The sequence below is a fragment of the Danio rerio genome, chromosome 20 (assembly GCF_049306965.1).
Source record: "Danio rerio strain Tuebingen ecotype United States chromosome 20, GRCz12tu, whole genome shotgun sequence".
Lineage (NCBI taxonomy): Eukaryota > Metazoa > Chordata > Actinopteri > Cypriniformes > Danionidae > Danio > Danio rerio.
Window position 1 is genome coordinate 46,000,454 of NC_133195.1, and position 26,774 is coordinate 46,027,227.

At 35.2% G+C, this 26,774-nt stretch overlaps 3 protein-coding genes across 12 annotated transcripts in view; 1 reads left to right on the top strand and 2 right to left on the bottom strand.

Annotated features, from left to right (window-relative positions):
• plg (plasminogen) overlaps positions 1 to 6,223 on the bottom strand; it is a 14,346-nt gene extending 8,123 nt beyond the window's left edge. Inside the window, exons 1-12 of one of the 2 annotated variants that reach the window (XR_012395380.1) lie at positions 6,157 to 6,223; positions 6,020 to 6,049; positions 5,766 to 5,892; positions 5,553 to 5,659; positions 4,649 to 4,763; positions 4,411 to 4,550; positions 2,258 to 2,378; positions 2,062 to 2,180; positions 1,826 to 1,988; positions 855 to 979; positions 563 to 719; positions 263 to 477 (exon numbers count right to left, since the gene is read on the bottom strand). Coding sequence is in view for 1 of the 2 variants with exons in the window: in NM_201472.2 (NP_958880.2) it covers positions 263 to 477; positions 563 to 719; positions 855 to 979; positions 1,826 to 1,988; positions 2,062 to 2,180; positions 2,258 to 2,378; positions 4,411 to 4,550; positions 4,649 to 4,763; positions 5,553 to 5,659; positions 5,766 to 5,892; positions 6,020 to 6,049; positions 6,157 to 6,205 (1,468 nt within the window). In the remaining variant the exon portion in view is untranslated. The remainder of the gene's footprint in view (positions 1 to 262; positions 478 to 562; positions 720 to 854; positions 980 to 1,825; positions 1,989 to 2,061; positions 2,181 to 2,257; positions 2,379 to 4,410; positions 4,551 to 4,648; positions 4,764 to 5,552; positions 5,660 to 5,765; positions 5,893 to 6,019; positions 6,050 to 6,156) is intronic. The other variant, NM_201472.2, reaches the window with a different exon arrangement.
• A 1,449-nt stretch (positions 6,224 to 7,672) lies between these two features.
• si:ch211-140l13.3 overlaps positions 7,673 to 26,774 on the top strand; it is a 41,342-nt gene continuing 22,240 nt past the window's right edge. For 2 of the 9 annotated variants that reach the window (XM_073933657.1, XM_073933661.1), the window contains exons 1-5: positions 7,673 to 7,758; positions 15,749 to 16,005; positions 17,209 to 17,275; positions 19,101 to 19,283; positions 24,509 to 24,638. In XM_073933657.1, coding sequence (XP_073789758.1) covers positions 15,778 to 16,005; positions 17,209 to 17,275; positions 19,101 to 19,283; positions 24,509 to 24,638 — 608 coding nt within the window. In that variant the 5' untranslated portion in view covers positions 7,673 to 7,758; positions 15,749 to 15,777. Of the gene's footprint in view, positions 7,759 to 10,184; positions 10,355 to 15,459; positions 15,614 to 15,748; positions 16,006 to 17,178; positions 17,276 to 19,100; positions 19,284 to 24,508; positions 24,639 to 26,774 lie in introns of those variants that run through there. The other 7 variants (XM_017352700.4, XM_073933658.1, XM_073933654.1 and 4 more) reach the window with 5 other exon arrangements.
• gpr31 (G protein-coupled receptor 31) lies at positions 19,301 to 22,325 on the bottom strand. Its single transcript, XM_073933673.1, has 2 exons — positions 21,112 to 22,325; positions 19,301 to 20,641 (listed from the first exon to the last, which is right to left on the bottom strand). Exon 1 carries the CDS (start codon positions 22,265 to 22,267, stop codon positions 21,305 to 21,307), a length of 963 nt encoding a protein of 320 aa, XP_073789774.1. The 5' UTR covers positions 22,268 to 22,325; the 3' UTR covers positions 19,301 to 20,641; positions 21,112 to 21,304.

Below are 26,774 nucleotides of genomic sequence, written 5' to 3' on the forward strand. Positions count from 1 at the left end.
TAACTAGTGCCTTTTCCCTTAACTTAGATAAAAATGAGTTCTGACATCCTCTTTATTTTCACTTTCCGTTCAGATAAAATTGTGTCACTTTCTCTTCGCTGATAAGATATACAGCCAGGTACACAACGTTCCTGTGTGACTCAGGCGATACTTCCAAGTTTCTTTTTCTGCCTTGATTTAGCTTTTTTAATGACTTGGCGTGAAATTAGTCTATGGTACTTTTTACATCTAACATAATTTTTTAGCTTCTAGGTGGATGCACCTTTTTCTGAGGGAGCAGATTGATCTGGAGTAGACTGAGCTGGAGTAGACTGTGTTGGAGTTGTAGCTGCTGGTTTGGCAGGAGGTTCCTGTATGTTGGGCCTGTTGTCACACCGCTCAATATTGCAGTACTCCCACCGAACTGTGGGATCTGTGGTGTAACACCAAGGGGCTCTGTCTCCATCTGGGTTTCTGCACAGGTTTCTCCTTAGATCTCTGCATAAATCACGACATGCGCCAGAGGGGAAATCAGTAAAACTAAAGTTTGCAACAGTTGGCACAGTTTGATGTAGTTTCTTACGCTTTGGGAAAGTTCTGAGGTGTTTTGGAATGTCGATGAGGCTCCATGGATGTCCAGAACTGGCATTTCTTTCCACTTATGGTCTCAGACATGACACCTCGGTATGAACTTCCATCACCCTCATAACATTCCTCACCCTGGGGGATCACGGGCTCCTCTGGGGATCATATATTTACATTACTTATGGCTCTTTTATCAGTACTAGGAGTATATAATGTAATGTAATATGACATAACAGCAGAATCTACATTTAATTGTAAATGTTTTTTGTAATAAGTCCTTCAAAACAGACCAGGTCTAGGTTGATCTCCACAACTAGGCACACTGCAGTATTCCCAGCGGGTCTCAGGATCTGTAGTGTAACACCATGGACTTCTTTCATTATCAGGATTTCTGCAGTAGTTCCCATCAAGGCCTCTGCGATAGAAATACAGTTTAAGGTTTGTTGCATTCTCTGTGCTGTAAATATTCCCTTTATGTTTGGCATACTAAAGCAAGTCATAGTTGTGTTGTAAAGGATAGCTTAAGCTATGTAAAATCTGTCTGTTTTGTTCTTCTAGTTCATTTATGTAAATCCCTGTACATGGATGGCCCAGTGTTGTGGAGTTTAGCTTCAACTCGTGTTTCTAGTAACCCTGAAGGCCTCAATTAGCTGTTTCAGAATGTTAAATTATGGGTAGAGTAAAACTCTTGAAGAGCAGGAGTGGACATGTTATTCAAGGGTTCCAAATTCTGTTCTTGGAGTGCCTTTTTATTATTGTTTTCAGAGCTTCATTCTGCCACTTCTCAAAACCAGCCTGTAATTTTACTGTTATCTTGAATATCTTAATTAGCTGCTCCATAATGTAATGCACATTTATTTGCCGTATTTATTGTGCTTTACTTATTGTGCTTTGATTGCTTCACAACTTCTGCATAGAGAGTGCTGCTGCTTTTAACTAGTGTTGCTTTCATCATTGAAAACTCTGACTAAATATATTTGTCAACATACCTTTATGACGAAACCTTTAAAACTAGACTAGAAGCGATGGAAAAACAAAATAAAAACTATGCTAAAATCTATCCTAATTTTCGCTGACTAAAACAAGGTTCATTGGGTGAAAAAGAAGCAGCGTCATTTGGAAAACTTTTAATCAAGGCAAAAAGAGAACTAAATTTGTTGTGGTAAAAGATGGAGAGAAATGGAGGAACGAAATCGTAGGAAAAAAACACCACATATTCAAGCAGAATCTGTCCCATAACACCCAACATGTTGATACTTACTTGCATGGGTAATTTTCTGGAGATCTGGAATGTTTGTGAGGACTTTGGGATGTCCATTGCTGGCATGTTTTCCCTGTGATTGTGACTGAAATTGTGCCTCTGTAGGAACTACCTTCTCCACTTGCACAGGTAAGCTCCGGTACAATTGTCGGTGGTTCAGTTGCTAAAAGAAATAAATGAGAAGTCAACAATTAAAACAAAACTTGAAGTTTCATATTAACGAGAACATTGCTTACTGCATCGAGGGATGGCACAAGCTTCCCAGCGTTTGGATGGACTGGTGGTGAAGCACCAGGGCCTGGGCTCTCCATCGGGGTTCCTGCAGTAGTTCTCTTCCAAGTACTTATCAGGAAGACTACAAAAGACAGACCACAGTTAAAAATGCACAAAATAGGCCATATGCCAATTGGGCTTTAAATAATAGGGTCTTACGCTGAAGGAAGGTAACCGTGGTTTTGGGGTTGCTGAGAGTCCCAGCGTTGGCAGGTGAATCCACTCACAGTGGTGGAGATTTTCCCTCTGTAGTTTTCTCCACTGCACTGCATACATTCCTCTGCAGATATTGAAGGGCACATTTAAAGGACAATTCCTTTTTGTTTCCTTGTACATTACTTTTTTCCAATTTTACAAATAAAATTGAGCAACTTAATCCCTTTATGAAAAGGCTTTTCCACAAGAACATAATGCCTTGTTTTCTCTAAGAAGTACGGTACTGTTCAATGCGATTCAAACAGGTCACCTTGACCAGGCTTGCTTTTCCACTGCCAACAGTACTCTTACTTCTTGGCATGTGGCTGTTTGTCACAAGAAGAAAAGCTTTCTTTAAAGAGCCCATATAATGGGTTTTTGAAAATGACCTTCCATGCAGTGCATAACAGCTCTAAATGAATAAAAACATCCAGCCAAGGTCTTAAATCTGAAAGTGCATCTTGTTTAAAAATATAGATTTTTAAAAAATAAAAGATTCAACTAGAGTCATTTAAATAATCCAGTGTTCATCCGAATCAATAAACGTTATCAACGTTGACATGAAACAATACCAAATATGGAGTGCTGGTCCTGGTAAAACGTGAACGCGCCTTTCCCTTCAATCACTAGCAGAGTGCAGATGTGTGTAGGACTGATCCTGACTGAAGATGAGTGAACATTAATGAGTTCTGAGTTCCACGTTCTGGTGATTAATGCAATAATCTACCCTGCAACAGGGAATTCGTCAGCCATTGGTTAAAGGAAGGATCAGAAAAGACTATTGATGTATGGGACTTTGTCAGAGCTTGACAGGAACTCAGTACACAGTTCATGGATCCGTTTCTTCCTTCATTTCACAAGTGTAAGTAAGTGCAATTAAAATGGTTGTCTCCTTGTTTTCTCTAGCTTGCAAATTATGTATTTAATTTTGTTCTGTTACTTGTAACCACTTTACGCAACTTGTTCTGTATCTGGTTAACTCTTTATATTCTCATATCGCATCTAAAGCCACGTTAAAAACGCAGCACGTGCCGCTTTGTTTATGGATTTAATGCGTTTGTGAGCTTGCGATCCTCTGCCGTTTGTCAATGCTATGGCCACTATCAGCTGTTCCTATACGCGTGCAGCGGTCAAGTTTCAAAAAAGTTCAGCTTTTGCCACTGTGTGGATTAATACTGAATGTGTGTCATGGTTAAGAGTAGAGCAACATGCTGGTGTTTTACCACATTGCTTTAATGCACTCCTGCATTGGGCTCACACATATACTCTGCACTCTGACTACTTCAACAATGTTGATAAGCCATGGTGGGTTTTTCTCTCTGTCTCACGCTGTCATCAGTGCAGATTAGCATTGGGCTGAGGAGGGGTTTAGGGAACAAATAAATCGCTGAACAAATCCTTTGGGAGTCGTTGAGATAATTGGGTAAAAATAAATGCATATTATAAGACAATGAAAGTGTTTTAGACCTTGCATGCATATCAGACTGTTGTTGGACACAGCCAAAACCAAAATATGGCCTTTAATAATGCATAATGGGGGCTCTTTAATCTTTGTTCATAGCTGTGTGTCATTATTGTATCATTATTATGTCATGTTTCAGCTGTGTATTTTAAAATGGCACTTCCAGTGTTGTTGGTCCCTTTTCTTGTTGCATGCACAAGTAATGATTCTCTGTAAACCAATAGCATTCAGCTGCGAGTATTGCTCCAACCTTTTACAATACTGTTGTGCAAGGTACTCTTGCGAAAGGGTCCCAAAATGTATGCTATGTTTCACTATTTTGATACTTATAACAGTGGAAATGGAAATTAATGTGTGCTGTATTTAACTGTATCGCACCGTAACCACTCAGTGAAAATGAGCCATTAGTTAAAGGTACAAGATCATTTCTAAATATTTGCATGATTAAGTAGCAAATCTTCTCAATTTATTTTATCACACCATATAGTTATCAGTGTAATGATGTTACCAGGGGGTTAGATGTAGGATTTGTTTATAAAGCAAATAGTCTACTCCCTCATTTTAAATGAAAGCAACAGTGAGATTTTGCATGGGATTTCTCCATCCATCTGTATGATTTCTTATCATTATGTACAAGTTTAATTGCTGAATGCACCTGTGCAGTCTTGGATATTGCAGTGCTCCCATCGTTTCTCAGGATCTGTGGTGTAGCACCAGGGACCCCCCTTATCTCCATCTGGGTTTCGACAAAAGTTGGACTCCAAATCTGCTTTTGGGTAAGCTCTTGGTGTTATGCTGCGGGAAGATATGACTGAAGTTATTTAGCTGTTCACTGTGATAAACATTTTGTCTTTTACAGCATCCTGAAACACAAATTTGATAAAGAAGCATACTTGGGTACATGGGGGAAAGTTCCCTCCCATCGCTGACATGTTTTCCCTGATTTTGTCTTGGATTTTGTCCCTCTGTAGTCCATGCCAATGCCATTTACACATTCCAGTAAGTACTCTGTATGAAGGAATTCAATCAATTGGTTACAGCATACTTAACAACGCTTTGTTTACTAATGATGTCGATATACAGTAGAACTGTGGATAATGGTAGTTACTGTACATTCTGCATAGTCCGCTAGGGTTTGTGACAGAAAAACTGGTCTTGTAAAAAAGATGCGAATGATGAAATGTGACCCATTAACTGTGCGTACGTTGGGCAAAAAAGTAAGCTGTTGTAAAATGCTTCTTATATCTATTGATGTTTCATAAGGTGAACCAAGATCTGCAGTATTTTGAACCTGTGTTTACATGTGATAGCCAAGCATTAACCTAGCCCATTTTCTACACTGCTACATGGTAATTTGTGACAAATTTTAATACAGTTGATATTTGATTTAGTGATAATATTTATGTAGCAGAGTTGAATCACAACATTATTTAATATGTAAAATTTGGCTCCTAAACCAAAACCAGAGAACAGAGAACAAATGTTTGTTAAGGACAATTTTTTGTAACCGGGTCAGTGCCTAATACATGCATGAGCAATCCCTCATTGGATGATGGATTTTTAGATAGTCTTCTTCACTTTGTTTACTGACATGGACCAAACTACACTTTGATAAATGCGGATTATATATTAACCCAGGCTCTTGAAAAAATAAAACAAGAAAAAGCCTGTCTCTATTAATTCCAAGTGCACTTAAAGCTCAATTCAAACAAGAGTGATGAGTGCTTAAATTACTTAGAGAGTTCGCTGTCAAACTTTCAAAACCACAAAATAATGGATTAGATGATCAAATCTTACCCTTTTTCTCGTAGAGGGCAGCACTCATTCTTCTCAGTATTTGATCAGTTTTTGAGTTGGCAGGTAATGTTACACAATCCTGATCTTTTTCGATGTACAAGAAGGACCTGACAAGCACATATAAATCCCAAATTTTATTTGAATAGCATGGATGATCACACATTAGACTGCTTTAGTGCTAAACAGTATATTTTGAAGGTTTTAATAATGCACCTGCATGTAAAGGAAACCTCTTTGTTACACTTGACGGCACATTCCTCCACTGTATTGACAGTATATTGAGATTTAGGCAATTTCACTATCCAGGCCCCATCAGTTTTAATATATGCTTCCAGAACATCTGTTGAAATATAGAAAAAGTAAGTCACAAATGCAAGCTTAATTCAGAATAAGTCTAAAATATAAAGATATAACCTTTGATCTCCAAAGATTTTTGTGTCAAACATGAACTAAACTTCCTACAGTACCTGTGCTTTGACTGTGACTCCTGAGAAAACCTGGAGATATTATGATCATGTTAATTATATAAAGATAAACAAATGCTAAATTAGTATTTTTTAATCACAAATATGAGATAAATTTAAACCATTTTAAGCATCCTTACCTGTAAAAAGAAAGAGACCAAGTAAAAGAACTGCTTTGTGTACCTCCATGTCGGAGCATTGACAGGCAGGGACTTTGAGAGGTTTTCAATCTTTTAAACATGACAGTACAACAAACATCACCGGCCGTCACTCATCAGTCAATCATTGTCCTAACAAGGACATGGACCAGGTCAAAAAGTGTTTGATTTGTCGATCGGTTTGTTTGAACCCATCATTACTGTTTATGATCACATGATTTATCAGAGAGTTGTTGTTTTTTTTTATTTGATTATCAACTTTGGTTTTACTTTGCATTTGCATATATTCATAGTAAATTGCACTGATAAAAAACAATGAGGATCAGCAGAGAAAGTATATATCTAAATAAAGCAATCAATTAAACAACAAGATTGTTAATGTAAAATATATACATAACATTTTAAATAATAAAAACTAATATACAATTATAATACAATTTCTGTCTTTCACCACTGTACAAGGTGTAATATTAGATAAACTTTACATTAACATGCTATACCTAAAATAAAAAGTTGTTGTTTTTTAAGTTAATTTTTTTAAGTTGATCCAATGTGTTACGACCTTCTTGTCTAAAATGTGTAAAAAAAATTTAAAAAAGCCTAAAATTTGGTGAATAATATTGAATTAGTACTAATAAAAAAGATAAGAGTGAAGAGTCAGCACAAGGTTTAGAAATGTATAATTTATTTGATAGAAATATAGGTACTTTAACAGAAACTAGATGTCAAACTGAGTGAGTATAGCTTAAAACAACAAACAGAAAGCAGCTAGCTAAGTTTAGAGTACTAGCTCACCTAATGCAAAAATCAAAGATGAAAATTAACAGCATAAACCTCACTGAGCTTCCTCTCTCAACCATATACAGCTGAAAAGATACACAAAATAAAATAAGGCACTCACCTTTTGGTCACACTTGGAAGTAAATCTCGAATTAAATACACAAAATAGTAAACAGTAATAGGAATGGAACTTTTTTTGGCAGTGGACTTAATGTCCTATTTAATTCACTGTGTTACTTGCTGTTTATTTATTGATTATTTATTTTTAATTTTAAGAGTAAGATCCCAAAATCTAAACATTTATATTAAAGGCAGAATTTTTAAATAATAAAATAAACCGCATTATGTATTAATTTAGTCCATCTAAAAAGAACACAAATCTACAAGTTAATTATCAACTGAGAAAGCTGGAGCCGTCCTACGCTAACTCAATACAAACAGAACAACCTAATTTTGCAATTCTGAACACTGTGTCAAGCAACCATGAGAATAAACTAGTGCAATCAAGATTTGAGCTGAAGTGCAAATAGAAAAAATGACAAGAAAAATAAAGCCTACGATACAAAAACAGACCAATGAAAACATGTTGAGTGTGTACAAAATGGACCAGTGTTTAGCTGGTTTTCCCCCCAGTCTACACCCATTCAGGAAATCTTTAAAAAGCAATGAAGGTATGGCGTCTTAATCTGGTATCAGTGTTTACAGTTACTATAACTACAACAGTTGAAGCTGTCGGCCACAGATTGTGCATGGCTTCACAAGTCTCTGCAAGTCTGCATACTTTAACCAGAATTAAGAAATAAGGTGAGTTGTGTTTTTTGATGACTTTAAATTGGACAGAATAAATTGTATTGTTCATTCATTTGTTTTAGTTTGGAGTGAGGGAGTTGTTTTTGCCAATTTCATTTATGTTACAGGTATTTTGGTTCAGTACATGTGTATGGAACAAATGCTGTTTTTTAACCACTTAATGTAGTTCTCAAAACCTTAAAGTAATTTTTTTATTCAGTGCTGTTTCAGTTGAAGCAAATAAACTGTCCCTAGACAATCGATAGTGCACCTCCAATCCAAATTTCCAAAATGCATTGTGTTTTGTTACTGTAGATTAGGAACATAGTATAGTATCATCTCTCATCTAAAATCTTGTCAATTTTATTATGGATCTCTAACAATAAATGCTGTTTTGATGTTCTTCTACCCTGAATAAAAATTCATTGAATTTATAAACTCAGCGGCCACTTTATTAGGTACACCTTACTAGCATGTTGTGCGTTCAGAGCTGCTCTTCTGCATACCTCGGTTGTAACGAGGGGTTATTTGAGTTACTGTTGCCTTTCTAACCGCTGGAACCAGTCTGGCCATTCTACTCTGACCTATGGCATCAACAAGGCATTTGCGCCCACAGAACTGCCGCTCACTGGATATTTTCTTTTTTTCATACTATTCTCTGTAAACCCTAGAGATGGTTGTGCGTGAAAATCCCAGTAGATCAGCAGTTTCTGAAATACTCAGACCAGCCCGTTTGACACCAACAACCATGCCACGTTCAAAGCCACTTTAATCACCTTTCTTCCCCATTCTGAAGCTCAGTTTGAACTGCAGCAAATCGTCTTGACCACGTCTACATGCCTAAATGCATTGAGTTGCTGCCATGTGATTGGCTGATTAGAAATTTGCGTTACCGAATAGTTGCACAGGTGTACCTAATAAAGTGGCCGGTGAGTGTATAGGCTGAATTTAAACAAAAATTAAATTTAGTAACGTTTAACTTAATTTTGTTTAAATTCAGCCTATATAAATTGTTTGCAACCACACTTACTGTAACGGTAAGTAAATCCAATGAATTTTTTTTTTTTGTGTATTTGTTAGGTGAAATAACCATCATACTGCTGTCTTTGTTCAAACAGAAATACCTACACTTTCCTTCCATTTTAACCTTAATTATAGCACCAAATAAACATGAATAATAAGATTGTGTATCTTGCAATTACTCGCTGAAAACAACTTGTATACAAAGCCCAAGTCAACCTATGAGCTTTTATTTATTTGTTTTTGTTTGCTGCAAGACAAAAGAAAGAACCCTTATGCTAAATTGGTTCTTTGAGTTTATTAGGATAGTTCAACCATAGATGATGGTACCACTTTAGGTTACAATTCACGGTATTAACAAACAATTAAAAAAACGGTATTAAAAACAAAACTGTTACTAACACTAGCTAAATAAACTAATAACTAATCATTTATTAATAGTAAGTAAGGTAGTACACTGTTAAAAATACTTAAGCTGGATCAAATTAACCTTATGAGTCAATTGGACTAATATTATGTTAAACTGACTTAAAACAGTTTGCATAACTTATAAAATTAAGTTAGATCATGATTAACTTAATAAGTTTAATAAGTTACAATGCTGTAAAAACATATGCTGTCAGGACTAATTGATTATAGAATTTTTTTGTGTTGTTGGGTTTAGGGCAGCGCGGTGGCACATGGAGTAGCGTTGTCGCCTCACAGCTCTGTTGCTGGTTCAAGCTTCGGCTTGGACTGTTGGCATTTCTGTGTGGAGTTTGCATGTTCTCCCAGTGTTGCCGTGGGCTTCCTCCGGGTGCTTTTGTTTCCCAACAAGTCCAAAGACATGTGCTGTAGGTGAATTGGGTTGGCTAAATTGTCCGTAGTGTATGTGTGTGAATAGGAGAGTATGGGTGTTTCCCAGTAATGGGTTGCAGCTGGAAGGGCATCTGCTATGTAAAACATATGCTGGTTAAGTTGGCGGTTCATTCCGCTGTGGCTGCCCCAGATTAATAAAGGGACTAGGCCGAAAAGAAAATTAATGAATTAATGAGTAGGGTTTAGGTTTTGGGTAGGATTAGGGATGTAGACTTAGTTAATCCTTTATTTACGGCTAATGAACAGTTAATTTCTTAATAACAGACAGTTAAAAAGCCAGTTGTTATAAACTGTGACCTGAACTAAAGTGTTACCAAGATTATTTACAAACCATTTACTCACCCTCAGGTGGCTCCAAACCTTACATTTTTTCTGATATTATGAAAAATGCTGGAAACTGATAACCACTGACATTCATAGTCATTAAGTTAAAGATTTTTTTTTTCAAAATGTATTTTGTGATCAACAAAACTGAAACAGGTTCGTAACAAACGTAGAATGATTAGCTAAATAATGACAGAATTGTCTTTTATTTTTACTTCTTTATTTGTTTATTTTTTTTTGGGGGGGGGGGGGGGGTGAACGTGAACTATCCCTTTAAATTTAGCATTCTTTATTTCCCGCCTTTTTACTTTGCAGTCAGAACTTTAACTGTCAAACACCTCATAAATATTAGCTTTTCTGGAGCTTAACCATCGACTAAAGTTACAAAGACCGTCAAAAACTCTGCCAGGTAGCTAAATTACCCCAGATAGCAGACAGTAATCGGCCCGAGCTCGGCTGCCCTCCGGCGCCTCCGGCTCCGACTCGGCTTCGGCGAGTGTTATCCGGGCCGAGTGCGGCCCGCAGCTCGCTCGCGCACATGCGGTTGTGATGCGGCTGTAAAGCACTGGCCCGATTCCGGTCAACCATATCCGGCCCGAGTCTGTCTGTAGAGTCCTGGCCGCTTCTGGCAAGGACTCGGCTGATGGCAACCGATTAAGTTCTTATTTTATCTAGTAATCTGTTAGCTCCACGTTTAATGATAATTTGAGAAAATATTCATGGTACGATAGCAAATAAAAAAAAAAAAAAAAAAAAAAAAAGAATATTTAGTGTGGATGGTCGCAATGTTTAGACGCAAACAAAACAATATTATTTATAAATAGATTATACATGTCATCTAGAGAAAAACTATGTAAAATTCGCTTATTTTTGAGATAGCACGCCTGTGCTGACTGTTTTTTTTTTTTAAGCAGAAGTTGGTTTCATAATAAACACATGCGTTACTAAACTCCTGATACAAACTCCAATCCAGACGGTGGCGGTAATGCTCCAAAAAGCTGGTTGTCAACCACCATGGCACGAAGATCACAAGAAGAAAAAGTTTGGTTTTTCAATGAGTTCACGTGGATTCCGGTCAGAAAGGTAAGCTTTTTACTGCTTGTGTTCTGTATAATTAGCGAATTTAGAGCTTAAAACATTTCCACAGTGTTTGGTTGTAACAGCGTTTAGTAATTTAAAACAGTTTGATATGAAATGTAACTTGCTTTAAGAAACACGACTGGAGCTAATGTATGCTAACGCTAACAGTTACAAACACGTCTGAAAGTTCCTTTTCCTTTTACACAATGTTAGATTGTAACGTGTGTAGTAACTGAAAACTATTTTAATTATTTAAAAAAAAACATGAAACGAATTTGTGTGTATGCTAACTTTGCGTTAAAGAAAGTTTCTGTAGACGAATCCATTAACTAACTTGGCAAAACGTGTTTTTTTCCCCTGATTTAACATTATAAAGTACCGTGGATGTTGAAAAAATCATTGTACAGGCGTTTACTTATCCAACAGTATTAATTCTGTGATTGTGTAAATAAAAACTAATCGTTTTGGATTAATAAAATATTATTGTTTATCTTGTTTATGCAGTTAGTCACGAAAAATGATCGAAACTCGACTGTTTACTATTCTCTTTAAATTATCCAAGAGAAATATATTAGTGTGCACTTTAATTCATATGTGTTAGCCTATGTGCATCAATTATATCTTTTGTTCAAGCTGTAATGGTCAGTTAATGTAAAACTGAACGTCTTAAAGCAAATTTTGATGTTTTTTTTTTTTTTATGTTATTGACAGTGATAAATTCTGATTTAAATGAATGGGTAACAATATTTGTTGGTTAAGTCTTATTGTTCTTGTTTAACAAAGGTTAGTGAGATCATTTTGCAGCACATCACGACCAAAGAAGTCAATGGCACACTCTTTTGAACGTGAATAAGCATGTTATAGTTGTGTGCTAAAAGTCCATTATAAGCTGTAAACTGCTGATACATTTTCAACATAGATTGAGCTTTTCAGACATTGCATTACTAATTGCTTCACAAACAGCTGAAATGGTTTATTGTTATTGGCTATCATCAAACATTTTTCACAATGGTAGGTTAATCTTCATGGGTACAGAATTATGCATGTGCTTGGCCATCTTACAAATCTATGTCTCAGATTCATAAGGCTGTCACTCTGCATGAATCTCCGAATAAATCTTGTGCAACCTTCTGTGTACTGATTATTTACACTATAGGTATTATATGCATTAATTAACTTTGATAGTATTTCAGGATTTGAACTTTTCTTTACGGGAGGTTAACAACAATGTGATGTTTTATTATAGATGCATATGAGGAAGCTCGACTCAAACATCCACACGCAACTGTGATTTCTGACTGGTAGACAGATGAGGATGATGATCGCCTGTCATACATCTAAAGACAGAACAGGTTTGTTTGCAATTATTTTAAACACATACTGTCAACATTATGTCATTGATCTATTACAACCTGTGAGTTTTGCCCTGGCACTATACTAAAGTGATGTTTTGTTTTGTAAATGTATCTGATCAAGGGACAGTATAGACACATCTATACCGTGATGAAGAAAAATTACTTGGAACAAAGAGGCTGGATAAAAGGCAGGTATGAAGATTTCAGAAATCAATGCAGCACCACAAGTACCATCACCATCAATGACTATGGCAGAAATCTTAAGACCACCATCAAGATGCACAGATACTGTACATTCCAGTACACCAGGCGTGTCCAAACTACGGCCCGCGGGCCATTTGCGCCCCGCGAGGCTTTTTATAAATATCAATAGAATCTGGCCCGCTATACAAAAATGAACGTAATTTAATAAATAACCACCGGGTGTCGCTATTACATGCATTCAATTAAGCAGCAGTTCTTGTTATTATCTATCTATCTGTCTATCTATCTGTCTATCTATCTGTCTATCTATCTATCTATCTATCTATCTATCTATCTATCTATCTATCATCTATCTATCTATCTATCTATCTATCTATCTATCTATCTATCTATCTATCTATCTATCTATCTATCTATCATCTACACACAGTTGAAGTCTGAATTATTAGCCCCTCATTGATTTATTCTTTTTTAAATATTTCCCAAATGATGTTGGAGAAAGACTTATGTTTTATTTCGGCTAGAATAAAAAGCGGTTTAAATTTTTTTTATGAACCATTTTAAGGTCAATTATTAGCCCCTTAAGTCTTCAGAACAAACCATTGTTATAAAATAACTTGCCTAATTACCTTAACTTGACTAGTTAACTTGATTAACCTAGTTAAGCCTTTAAATGTCACTTTAAGCTGTATTGAAGTGTCTTAAAAATATCTAGTCAAATATTATTTACTGTCATCATGGCAAAGATAAAATTAATCAGTTATTAGAAATGAGTTACTAAAACTAATATGTTTAGAAATGTGTGGAAAAAAATGTTTAACTCTCCGTTAAACAGAAATTGGGGAAAAATAAACGGTGGCTAATAATTTAGAGGGGCTAAGAATTCTGACTTCAACTGTATTTATATATATATATATATATATATATATATATATATATATATATATATATATATATATATATATATATATATACACACACACACACACACACGTGTCTGTGTGATGTATGTAAAATTTGGCCCGCGACAACGTTTGTTTTTTTGCATCTGGCCCTCGGCCCAAAAAGTTTGGACACTCCTGCAGTACACCTATGAACATTTACAGTCTTTGTTCTAGTGCAGTTTGAGATCAAGACAGAACTTATTGCATCTCGTGATGTCTTTGTAAGAATTGAAGACATCACTAAATTTGTTAAGGTTTAATGCAGCTAGAAAGTAAAGATCAACTAGAGAATATCAGCAGTGTCTAACCCACTGTTGTATTTACAGAAGTTGTATGAGAATAAGCTACAGGTTGATTTATACTAATCTGTTATTTTTCTTTTTTAGCACGACTGACTGAAGTTTTAAAATCATGCAACGTCATAAAGCTGCAGCTGGGCCTGATTCTTACAAAACCAAAACAGACGTGATGAAATTCCAGATGTAAACACATTTGACCTTCCTTTGGCCAATTTGATTTGGAAAAGCTTGAAAATCAACTAAAGGAGCAGCCCGAACAAATGAAGAAACTGGTAAGTTCAAGCTCTTGCAAATTTCAAAGTGTTTTAAGTTTATTTGTTTTTTTTTTTATTGTTTTTTTTTTTGCTTCGTAGGTAGCCTACTTTTTTCCTAATTTTTTCTTTTTTTTTACATTAGTACTTGTTCACTACTAATTATCTGTTTATCTTTTAATCACAGATGGAGCAAGGACAAATGTCCATACCACACCACTGATAAAGAAGCGGAAAAATGCATTACAAGGTAGCTACAACTTGCCCCTGACAGGGATGGAGGAAGAAAGAAGAGAAAGCTAATGTGTCAAATGTCTACATCACTATTTTGTTTTATTTTTTAAACAACATTTTAAGTGTATTAGGATGTTCCCTGATACTTGAACAATTTGTTTCTTTCATTTGCATTTATATATATATATATATATATATATATATATATATATATATATATATATATATATATATATATATATATATATATATATATATATATGTATATGTATGTATGTATGTGTGTGCGCCAAATTCTGTAGAAACATCTTGATACATTTTTAATAAACGTAATACAAATAAAATTATAAATATAAAATTGCACAAGACGTGTTATATATGAAATGTATAATCATCTCACTCATGTCTTGCTGTTTGTGCAATTGATTTTGTTCAAGTTTATTTAAAAATAAGTTTGACTTTATACTTCTGCAATTATATATATATATATATATATATATATATATATATATATATATATATATATATATATATATATAATGTTTGTTTGTTTATTATTATTTTAATGTTTTATTAAAAAATGTTTCAAGATGTTTCTTCAGAATTCTGCAGTACTTTTTACAAGTTTGACTTGGATATTTTACGGATTGTCATTGGTATTTTTAAGATGTTTCTTGCTATATCTTAAATTGGTTTCTATATTTAGGTTTATATAAAATTTGTACAAATTTTTAATTCAAGTCTATTGGGAAAACAGGGTTGTTTTAAAAAAACATCTGTGTTTGTGTGTAATTTTTAGATTTTTTGTTTACATCTTTCTGTGTGTCTTTATTGTTGTTTTTATATTGATGTTCTTGTGCACTACAAAATTATTTATAAAGTTTTAGTACTATTTTTTTCTTGCAATCAATAAACGTTTAACATTTATTTATTTTGTCATTTGTCTGATTATTTTCGTTACAGAATATGTATGCAGTTTGCATTTTATTCAAAGGTTAAACACAGTGCTTACACTTTGTGTTTACATTATAGCCTGTGTTTGCTGTTGTATAAATTCAAATGGTTGTAATACCATATATCAAGTACCAATGTAATACCAAAAGGTTTTATAAGGTGTATAAATACGGAGTCGCGCCAGCTCCGGGCCGCAGCGCACATTACCCTCGCGCCGATTCCGGCGCGGATGCGCAGCGTCGGCTCGCTTACGGCCGCCGCATCTGGCCCGCTTGATTCGGGCCGGAATCGGGCAGTGAGTCCACAGGCATCCGGCCCGAGTCCGGCAGCCGGAGTTGGGCCGAGGGGTAAGTATCCGGCAGGCGACAATCTAGCCGGAACTGGCCCGAGTGTATTTTGCTATCTGGGACTTCTTTTTTGTAAAGTCTAACGTTACATATTAAAAAAACGGTTTTACTTAACTTACTTGTAAATTTTTACAGAGTTCTATAACTAGTCAATCTCGAGGGCGATGTCTGCGGAAATACCCCGGAACCGAACTTCACTAGAAAGCTGTTTGAATCCAAAGACTGGCTGTTTGGAGAGTCTTCAGAAACTTCCCATGAGTCCACCATATCCCACAATATCGACGTCTTTGAGTCAGGAGGTGTTGGAGGAACAGCAGATCTCTGAACCAGACAGAACCACCAGCCAAACTGCACAACATGACGTTAAAGCATCTCGAAGATTACCTGCGGAGGTCAGTCTCACGATTTCGGTTGATTGTGTTATTATTATTAGCATATGTTATATTAGTGGATCAGGCTAAATTTAATTACTTTGAATTGTCTTAATGTCACCTTTAGATTGCATTGTTACACCAGTAATCGCAGTATCACGATGTTTAATGGCCCTGACTTTGAGATTATTTTGACAAAATTTCAGATCACACACAAGATCACACATATCAATTATCTGAAATTTAAGCTTACAGTATAATAACATAATAAAGTTAAACAAAACAAGGACAAATGCATCCCAAACAGACAATTAAAAATATGTTTGAATTCCATTCAGATAGTAACAAAGTATAACACAGATGTTTAACATGTTAAATCTCAAATGAGCAATAATTTAAAATAAACTTTTTAATGATCTAAAAATCATGTTTTCATTTCACATCTGTTGAATGCTTAGTTATATTCCATAATTATTAAAAACTAAATGATTAAAATTTTAAATTATAAATGTCCCTCAACATATTCTGAATTTTAGACCTTGTTTTGCCAATTTTAGAGAGACACAATTACTCTTCTTAGACATTCAAATAAACCTAATTGATAAATGTAATTTTAGCTTTAAAAGGGCAACAGGGTGGCTCAGTGGTAAGCACTATCACCTCACACCAAGAAAGTCACTGGTTCGAGTCCTGGCTGGGAACAGTTTGCATGTTCTCCCGTGTTGGCATGGGTTTCCTTCAGGTGCTCGGGTTTACACCACATTCAAACACATGTTAGGTGAATTGAATGAACTAAATTGTCCGTAGTGTATGTGTGTGAATTAGTGTGTATGGATGTTTCCCAGTTCTGGGTTGCAGCTGGAAGGGCATCCGCTGTTTAAAACCCCTGAAGAATAATAGAAGTTGAAGGAAAATTAATGAATGAAGTATGTGGTTAAATTGTCGGTTGTTAATGTTTGTAATTCCATCTAACATCTGTTAACACTGAAATGTTTCGTTAAATAATTATAAAAATTATTATTAAATAAATTGCTAAAGCTTACCATTACAAATACATCTCTATCAGTAACAACTGTATTTATAAAAAAAACTATTGTAACTGTGTAAATTACACTGTTAGCAAACACAAGTTTAGACGGTATACTACAGCACACTTGTTGAATTTTATATGTAATTTTATATGTTTCTCAACAGAATACAGGCCAAAAAGAGCTTCTCCTTCAGCTTCAGGTGCAGCAGCTGCAGAGGGTTTTACAGGAGCAGAACACACTGCTGTCGCTCATCAGTCCTGGTACGACTGCAAAAATACTCAGAACAATGATTCAAGCTGCTAATGGTTGCTGGTTATCTGGTTACTGAGAAAAACTTATACAGTGCTTAGCATATATGAGTAGATCCCTCACAAATCTCTCATTTAAATGTATTGTTTTATACTACTTTACAATATTATATTTGTGCATATACATTAGATTAGTCAACACTAAAGCCAAATCTGGAGCTTATCTAACAAAATAACTTACGATCACGGTCCAAAATTAGTACGCCCAAATTTATATGTAAATTCAAGCAAAATTCAAGAGAAACAAAAAATTTATACAATTTATTGAAATATTTGGCATGAATTTAAATGTATTATTTTTCTATTTCTAAAGATGTATGGTGACTAAGATATGATTTTAATAAATATATCTGTTTAACAAATCTGTTTGTGTTCAAATGCACCAAAATGCAGTATATTACCCATATTCACTGAGAAATGGATACAATATTAATTTAATTTAATTGATTTAATGTGGTGTACGCATTTATGTTGAGCACTGCATGTTTCAAAGCACTTGAAAAGCATAAGTTTTAAAAAATCATTCAAAGTAACAAAGTATTTTTAAATCTTTTATCAGACCTATAACATTTGCAAACTTAACCCCTCTTTGAATTTTGTTTTTGAGCCACCAGCACTTCAAATGCAGTCTTTAAACTGACCTTAGACCTCTGTAATGTTTTTTAATTTTGCTTTATTTATCATTAAATAACTAAATTATTGAAGCCTAGAAACACAAATATTATACATCTCTGTTATTGTTTAATAATAGTTCATTAAATATGATGTATAATACTGTATGTAGTTACACTTACTTAACACATCTATTTATTTCGAAATAGACTGTTGAGTACAGAAACTCATTTGCAAATCATTACAAATCTATATTTTCATTTTAGTATGTATATATGATAGTTTATTTTGATTAGTTTTTCAATATTTACACAATTTACACCTATTTTACACACAAATGACACAAATGACTTGTCTGATCAATTCTAAACAATTTTATTGTTTTTTTTTTATTTAAGCCTGTAAGCCTGTGGTATCTGATATCTGTTGACACTAAAGGTTTTGGTATTTTAAATATTAGTACCATGAGTAAAAAAATAGCAAATTACAGTATTAAAACCCAAAAATAACATGTGCATACATAATAAACACTGTATTTCTGAATGTAACATACAATTGTTTCATAACACTTGCAACAAAAATATACTTGCATATTTTTTCTGAAATGTTTCTTTATTGAAACAATATACCATTGAAGTCAAAATTATTAGCCCTCCTCTGGGTTTTTTTTTTCTCTTTTCTCTTTTAAATATTTCCCAAATGATGTTTAACAGAGCAATGATTTTTTCCCAGTATTTCTAGTATTTTTTTTCTGTAGAAAGTCTTATTTGTTTTATTTCAGCTAGAATAAAAGCAGTTCTTTAATTTTTAAAAAAACAATTTAAGGTAAATATTATTAGCCCCCTCAAGCAATATATATATATAAGCAATACATAAGCAATATGTATCTTGAAAAATATCTAGTAATATTATGTGCTGTGATCATGGCCAAGATAGAATAAATAACTAATTAGGAATGAGTTATTAAAACTATTATGTTTAGAAATGTGTTGAAAAAATCTTTCTGTTAAACAGAAACTGGGGGAAAAATATACAGGGGAGCTGATAATTCTGACTTCAACTGAATATTTTTAATCTTTAATCACTCAGCCACCAGCACTACAAATGCAGTATCTAAACTTGACCACTCTGTGTCTTTATTACAGAACTTTGCTTTCTCTTGCAGGACTGATTTTATCTCCTGCATTCTTAGCACCCTGGCAAGTCCAGACACCTTCGAGCCTTTCAGAAACTGATCTCCTCAACTCTGCTGGGAATTCAGATGCCTTCAAGGAAAACTTAACCAAACCCACCTATTTTTGTGAGCTGGAGAATGAGTCAGACGCGCTGGCAACTGAGAACAGCAGTGGTACAGTAAAAAAGTCCTTTGTGGTCTTCATAAAATTCTATATTTACAAAATTCAACTTGACATTCAATATATTTGTACATATCACTACTCAAAAACAATGATTGAAAAATAAAAGCATGATGAAATGCAAAAATAGTGCATACTAGCACATTTCATCCTCTGTGACTGATAGAAAAGTCTCTTGAGTAATAAATTCCAGTAAAGAAAAACCAGACTGTCTGTGACTACAGATCATGAGTCATGTTTACAAATACACAACATCACAAAAAGTCCAGTATGTCATGCAGACGTCATGTAAACAGGTGACAGAAACCGTACTCTTTATTATACATGCATTTATAAATACTTAAAGTCATAAACTGAAATGCATAATGACTTCTGGGACATTTAAGCTTCATCAGGACAATTTTAAATTAACAGAAACCAAAAAGCAGATTAAAAATCAAACAGTCACAGTGACTGAAATAGACACCTGTGCATTAAACTTTTAAATGTTAATCTACAATAAAAGCTTGGGTTTAAAAAATATATTAAAAGCATACATTTTTTATTTGTGGGTTTCCTCCGGGTGCTCCGGTTTCCCTTACAGTCCAAAGACATGCGGTAAAGGAGAATTGAATAGACTAAATTGTTCGTAGTGTATGTGTGTGAATGCAATGTTTCCCAGTGTTGGGTTGTGGCTGGAAGAGCATCAGCTGCGTAAAACAGATGCTGGATAAGTTGGTGGTTCATTCCGCTGTGGCGACTCCTGATTAATAAAGGGACTAAGCCGCAAACAAAATGAATGAATGAATATCTGAGATTTGCACTAGGAATTATTTGGGTTTGATTCCCAAGAAAAGCAAATGATAGCATGTAAATGTGTTCAGTCTGTGCACTGAATAAAAGACTCTCCCAAATGTAAACTGTAGATGTAAATGTAGAAAGTTGATAGCTACGCATTTTTTCTATTGAAAATTAAACATAATAGAAATTGGCTCAAAGACAAATAGCATCAAACTTTTTTTTAAATCTGTTTTCTCATACATTATAATATATCCTGTTTATATTTTTCTCAGCAAAAATATCGACTATCAGTTTGAATACAGAATACTGTACAGTTACCATGATTTACAGAAGACACTCACTAAGATGTCATTCAGTGTAATAATAGTTTAAATACCTAATAAATCTGGTCAGGCATATATAAAAAATAAATATTTTACAACATTTTACATTTCTCTATTTTATGATCTCAGTCTAACCCCCTAATATTAATTAATTGACATTTTAAATGTTTATACTTTGCCACTATACTTCAAACTAGGGCTGCACAATTTTGGAAAAATCTAACATTACCATATTTTGAGTTCAATAACTTAGAAAGAGTTTATCATTTTAAATTGATTGGGCTTATTCTGTAGGAGAGTGCTTATGCAAAAAATATAATCTAAAAGCATTGATATGTTCAATAAAGAAAAAGATACAACTTAAATAAACAGCATGTTATTGTTTTCCGAGGAGTCGAAATGTATTCAGATATACAGTAATTGAACAAACAAATGTAAAGTAATACTGCAAAGTCTTTGTTTTATAAACAATTCAATAAAATCAATCGTTGTTAATTTGATAGTTAAAAACGGTAAAATTTCTTAAGCCTGAATGCTTTTAAACCCCTCACACAGTCACAGACCTCAAAAAGCACTTGCGAAATGATCAATTTAATCCAAACTTAAAATTGCATATACTCGCAATGTGACTATTGCGAATGATCACTGTGCGATATCGAAGCTCAAACGATATATTGTGCAGCCCTACTTCAAACCGTTGATAATTTAAGATGTATGCCGTTTTCTTTTCACATTAATATGCTACACTGAATGACAGCTAAACATTACATTACTATTTGACATTTTATTTACACAAACATTAAATACTTTATCTTATATGATGTCTGCTGACATCAAATCACTTGTGAATTTTTTCGATGCAGACATCAAAACAGGACGTCTGATATTCAGCAGCATCTTTATTACGTAGATCAATCATCTGCGGTGTCATCTAATTCTTCCTGTTGTTCCTTCTCCATCAGGAAGGGCAGATAGATTGATATGTACAACTTCTTAAATTTACCGCTGCTCAGGCAGTACAGAATCGGATCCAGCAAGCAGTTTAGATAAGAAAGACAAATGAACGCATCATACAGTTTAACGACGGCAACTTTTTCCTCTTTCATCACAAGCCCCATTCTTAACTGCACCGCTCTTGTAATGGCATACGGCAAAAAGCAGATCGCGAAGACCAGAACCACCGTAGCCACCAGGAACATGGCTTTCCGCAGCTTAGTCTTGTCTCCTATCGACTTCTGACTTCTGAGTCTTTGGACAATCCGAATGGAGCAGTACACAAGAACAAGGAACGGGATGTAGATCTGCGTAAAAAAAACAATCTCTCTCAGTATAACAACAGGGCTGAGATCTTCATCATCACTTTCTTTGGTGTTGCATCTGATAAAGCTCTGCATCATAGCCGGGATGGTCAAAACTGCCAACAATACCCAGATAAATATAGAAATCTGAGGCGAATGTTTTAAAATCCGTATGACTTTTCTCCTGCCTGGATGGACTACGCTGAAATATCGATAAATGGAGATGACGGTGAGGAAGGCGATGCTTGCTCCTCGGTTGAGAAACTGCAGAAAGAGCTGCACTTTGCAGACAAACTTGTTTTCACTGCACTGCTGAAAGTTGTATGCTTTTACAGGCAATCCAATCAGCAGCAAAATATCCGCCAAGACTAGATTGAACAAAAAAATGTCGATGGTTTTCGATTTCCAGAACTTGATCTTGAAGACGAAGAGATGGATGACTGTAATGTTCAGCAGGAGACCCAAGATAAACTCCACCACCACCACCGATGAGAAGAAAATGTACAGCGCTCGGTTGTGGTCGATATTCTCCTGACACTTGATGTCCGAGTCATTTGAGATATCCTCAATTTCCATTGTGCAGATTCCCAGTCCGAGATGACTCGTAATGCGTGTAGATGGCACACCTGTGAATGTCTGTTCTCCCAAAGCAGAGCATTTTAAAGCTGCTCAGACTTGAAGGCGAACACTTCCTCTGCTGGAGCATTCAAGTCTCAACCTGTTGAGGATGATTGTTGAATGCCTGATGTCACGAACTGCCTTAAAAAAGACAAAAGTGCCGCCGTCTATTAGAGCTTTTATAGTGTATTCAGTGAGCATGCATTGAAAGAGATCTATTCTCAGTAAGGCTGAAATAATAAATACATTGAATCCACATTAAAAAGTCAATGTATTTTGTAAGAACTGAGCATTTTTAGAGAGTACAACAATGGGTGTGATAACTATGCGTGTTATAACAAATCAACATGCAGAAATGTGATGATTATTGATTTTGTGTGCTGAACACCTACGGTTGGACTATTTATTGGCTTGTCCAGACAAGTTCTTAGCTGTCATGCAAGAATTTCCTTTAAAAATAAAAAGGACAGGGATTAAAAGATTCACCACGCTTTCCAAATTAGCATAACAATGTGATTTTACAGTTAACAATGCAGAGGACCTTGCAAAATGTTGGAAACGTTGCATGAGTGTCTCAAAGTTCTGGTTACCTGATTTAGGTTGAGCAATCATTTTAAAGGGATAGTTCATCCTTAACTGAAAATTCACTCATCATTTTCTCACCGTTCACTTGTCACAAACCTCTTTGAGAGTCTTTTTTTATTCTGTTTAAACTCAAAAGAAGATTTTCTGCAAGTGAAATTGATAAAAATTGACTTCTATGATATTTCTTATTCCTACTATGGAAGTCAGTTTCCAGCATTCTTCAAAATATCTCCTTTTGTGTTCAACAGAAGCAAGTATGTCTCATTGGTTTTTTGCTATTGTAACGTACACTCACCGGCCACTTTATTAGGTACACCTTACTAGAACCGGGTTGAATCCCGGTTTGTCTTTAGAAATGCCTTAATCCCTCGTGGCATAGATTCAACAAGGCACTGAAATATTCCTCAGAGATTTTGGTCCATATTGACATGATAGCATCACGCAATTGCTGCAGATTTGTCGGCTACATGTCTATGATCCAAATCTCCCGTTCCACCACATGATCCCAAAGGTGCTCTATTGGATTGAGATCTGGTGACTGTGGAGACCATTTGAGTACAGTGATCTCATTGTCATGTTCAAGAAACCAGTCTGAGATTATTTGCGCTTTATGACATAAAGGGGTGGACATGGCCCCAACAGTACTCAGGTAGGCTGTGGCATTGACACAATGCTCAATTGGTACTAATGGGCCCAAAGTGTGCCAAGAAAATATCCCCCACACCATTAAACTACCACCACCAGCCTAAACTGTTAATACAAGGCAGGATGGATCCATTCTTTCATGTTGTTGACACCAAATTCTGACTCTACCATCCGAATGTAGCAGCAGAAATTGAGACTCATCAGACCAGGCAACATTTTTCCAATTTTCTATTGTCCAACTTTGGTGAGCCAGTGTGAATTGTAGCCTCGGTTCCCTGTTCTTAACTGACAGGAGTGGCACCCGGTGTGGTCTTCTGCTGCTGTAGCCCATCCACCTCAAGGTTCGACGTGCCTTTCTATCAGCTCGAACCAGTCTGGCCATTTCAACCATGCCATGTTTAAAGTCACTTAAATCCCCTTTCTTTCCCGATCTGATGCTCGGTTTGAACTCCAGCAGATTGTCTTGACCATGCTTACATGCCTAAATGCATTGAGTTGCTGCCATGTAATTGGCTGATTAGAAATTTGCGTTAACAAACAGTTGGACAGGTGTACCTAATAAAGTGGCCGGTCAGTGTACATCCGAATTGTACAAAAAAAAAAAAGAAAAGTAAAAAAAAGTAGGGCAGTGCATGATTTTCTTCTTTGGGAACCAATTTGATTGTTGAAAGATCGCCACTGATATCAAAATTAAGGAAGATTGATGAATGGCCGAATTCAGAGCAGAATTGAGACACCCAATGATATCCCTGCTCAAAAGGAATTCCATGTAAACAGCAAGTGAAGAAATGTAACTTTGGGGGGTTTATGGTATATATTGACATTTTATGAGGGCAAATTAATTTTTAATAAATATTGAAGTGCACAGATACATCATTTATAACAAGCACTACTATATACATGTAAATATGTGAAGAGTCAATTTTGATTTTATGGCAACTTTAAAGAAAATCTGATTTTTCATTGCAGACGTTGCACCATCAGCAGAACTCAGATGTTTGTCTCCTATTAAAGAAGAATCTTCAGATCCTACATCAGAAGATTGTCCTCTAAGCCCTTTTGGATCAAGGCAAGGTTTGCTGCCAAACCCAGAGGAAAGGTATTGTCACATCCAAATATATACTTATGAATCTATGTCAGGGTTGCACCAATATGGATTTTTTCGCCGATATTGACAATTGATAAGTCTTGAGATTTATAGGTCATTAATCGATATATTAGCCGATAAATTTAACTATTTTGAAATGTTATATTTTTATACATTGAACATCTGATTTTATTTTAAAAACTTCATAAAAGTTTTTTCCTAAGGCGATTTAAACCAAAAATACAGAATGACACTCTATCAAACATATCTACAATTAGAAGGATACTTACTGAGTTATTAATGCACAGAAATATCACACAAACAAAGGACAGACTTTAAAGGAATAAACAATGTGAGGAAAGCTCCATTATAGTGCACTGGACAAGTCTGAATCAGTTTGACCCACGTATGCACGAGGCAGGCGATTCTATACAAATACATAGTATATCAGCTCGATTATGTATTTTCATGGACATGCACTCATTCATGGAGACAAAAAGTCCAGATTTTTATTTGATAATACAGTGCATTATGTTTTGGTTTGTTTTTCACCACATATTGTAGTATCCCCAGAGGCTTTTGGTTGGAACATATGTTTTATTCACTGCATTATATGGCTTTGCTAGCCTTTTGTGGTATGAAAAACAAAGAAGGGCATACAGTATTAGAGCAACACCAGAATAATAAGTGATGAGTAATGAATTTCCATTTTTAAGTGATCTTTTCCTTCTTAACACGCATCTATTGGCATACACTTTATTTTAAGTTTTACGTTTCTAGAATAAATGAAAATAGCAGTAAGGCTAACGGATTAGTTAAAGATTTTACATATAGTACTGTATAGGACACAACAAAAGGAACAAAGAAGCAAAATAAATCCTTCAATAATAAATCTATAAAGAAAACCACAGGAAACCTCAAGAGCAGTTGTAGCACATTCACCTATTGTTGAAACAACAAACATCTAGTGTAGCAAGCAACAATGACCAGCTTAAATACTAGGGGTAATTACTGAACAGGAACTGGAGAGGATTAATGGAAGAATCTTCACGACTGCTAACAAGTCACGGTAAACTGAGAACAAAGGAAACTAGGTCAACGAGACAGGACAGGAAACCGAAACCAGAAATAAATCAAACAGAACATTCAGCGATTTTGTTTTATGTAGCTTTGGTAAACTTTTGGTTTTATTTGTCAGTTTACTGTTTCTGCCTTTAGGGGCGGACTCTTTCTTTGTAGGTTTTTTTTTTCCCTCTCTGTAGATTCTGTTTTTTTTTTTGGTAAATTAAGCAGAACCTTTATCTTCTCAATGTAAAATCAAATACAATAAATTCCCAAATAAAAATAATTTCACAAACTATTTATGTACAGTTTATTGGCCATATTTGTTGTTAGATTTTAATATTTGGATGTGTAGTACAGAAGGAACATTCCACTATTCATGGGATTCTCGGTTTTGAAAAGGAGTAATAACATTAAAATCTTAATGGTTATAGACAAAGTTTATTCATTTTCTTTTTGGCTTATTCCCTTTATTAATCTGGGGTTGCCAAAGTGGAATGAACCGCCAACTTATCCACCATATATTTTACGCAGCAGATGCTCTTCCAGCCGCAACCCAACATCAGGAAACATCTATACTGTACACACTCATTCACTTGCATACACTACAGACAATTTAGCCTACCCAATTCACCTATAGCACATGACTATAGGGGAGACCGGAGCACCCGGAGAAAACCCTTACAAACACGGGGAGAACATGCAAACTCCACACAGAAATGCCAACTGATCCAGCTAAGGCTTGAACCAGCGACCTTCTTGCTATGAGGCGAACGTGCTACCCACTGCACCACTGTGATAGACTGTTTATAAAAGAGCTATATGATTAATATAGGGCTTCTTGGCATTTGTCAGAACCCTTTTTTTTCCCGCAGCCTTAAGCAGTTGCTTACCTCGCTTATTGGTTAAGTCTGCCTCTGTCTACCTTTATATAAAAGCAATAAGCCACTCAACATTGACCGTGGCACAATGCATATACAGTACAGCACACAACTGTTTTGTTTTAGAAGGAGATTGAAAAAATGCCATTAGAGAAATTTACAGTACACAAAAAATAAGTTAATTACACGTTTAATGAGCTTTCTA

What these genes read in the sequence shown, in the direction of transcription:
- gpr31 (XM_073933673.1), bottom strand. Translation starts at nt 22,267, where the DNA reads ATGGAAATTGAGGATATCTCAAATGACTCGGACATCAAGTGTCAGGAG.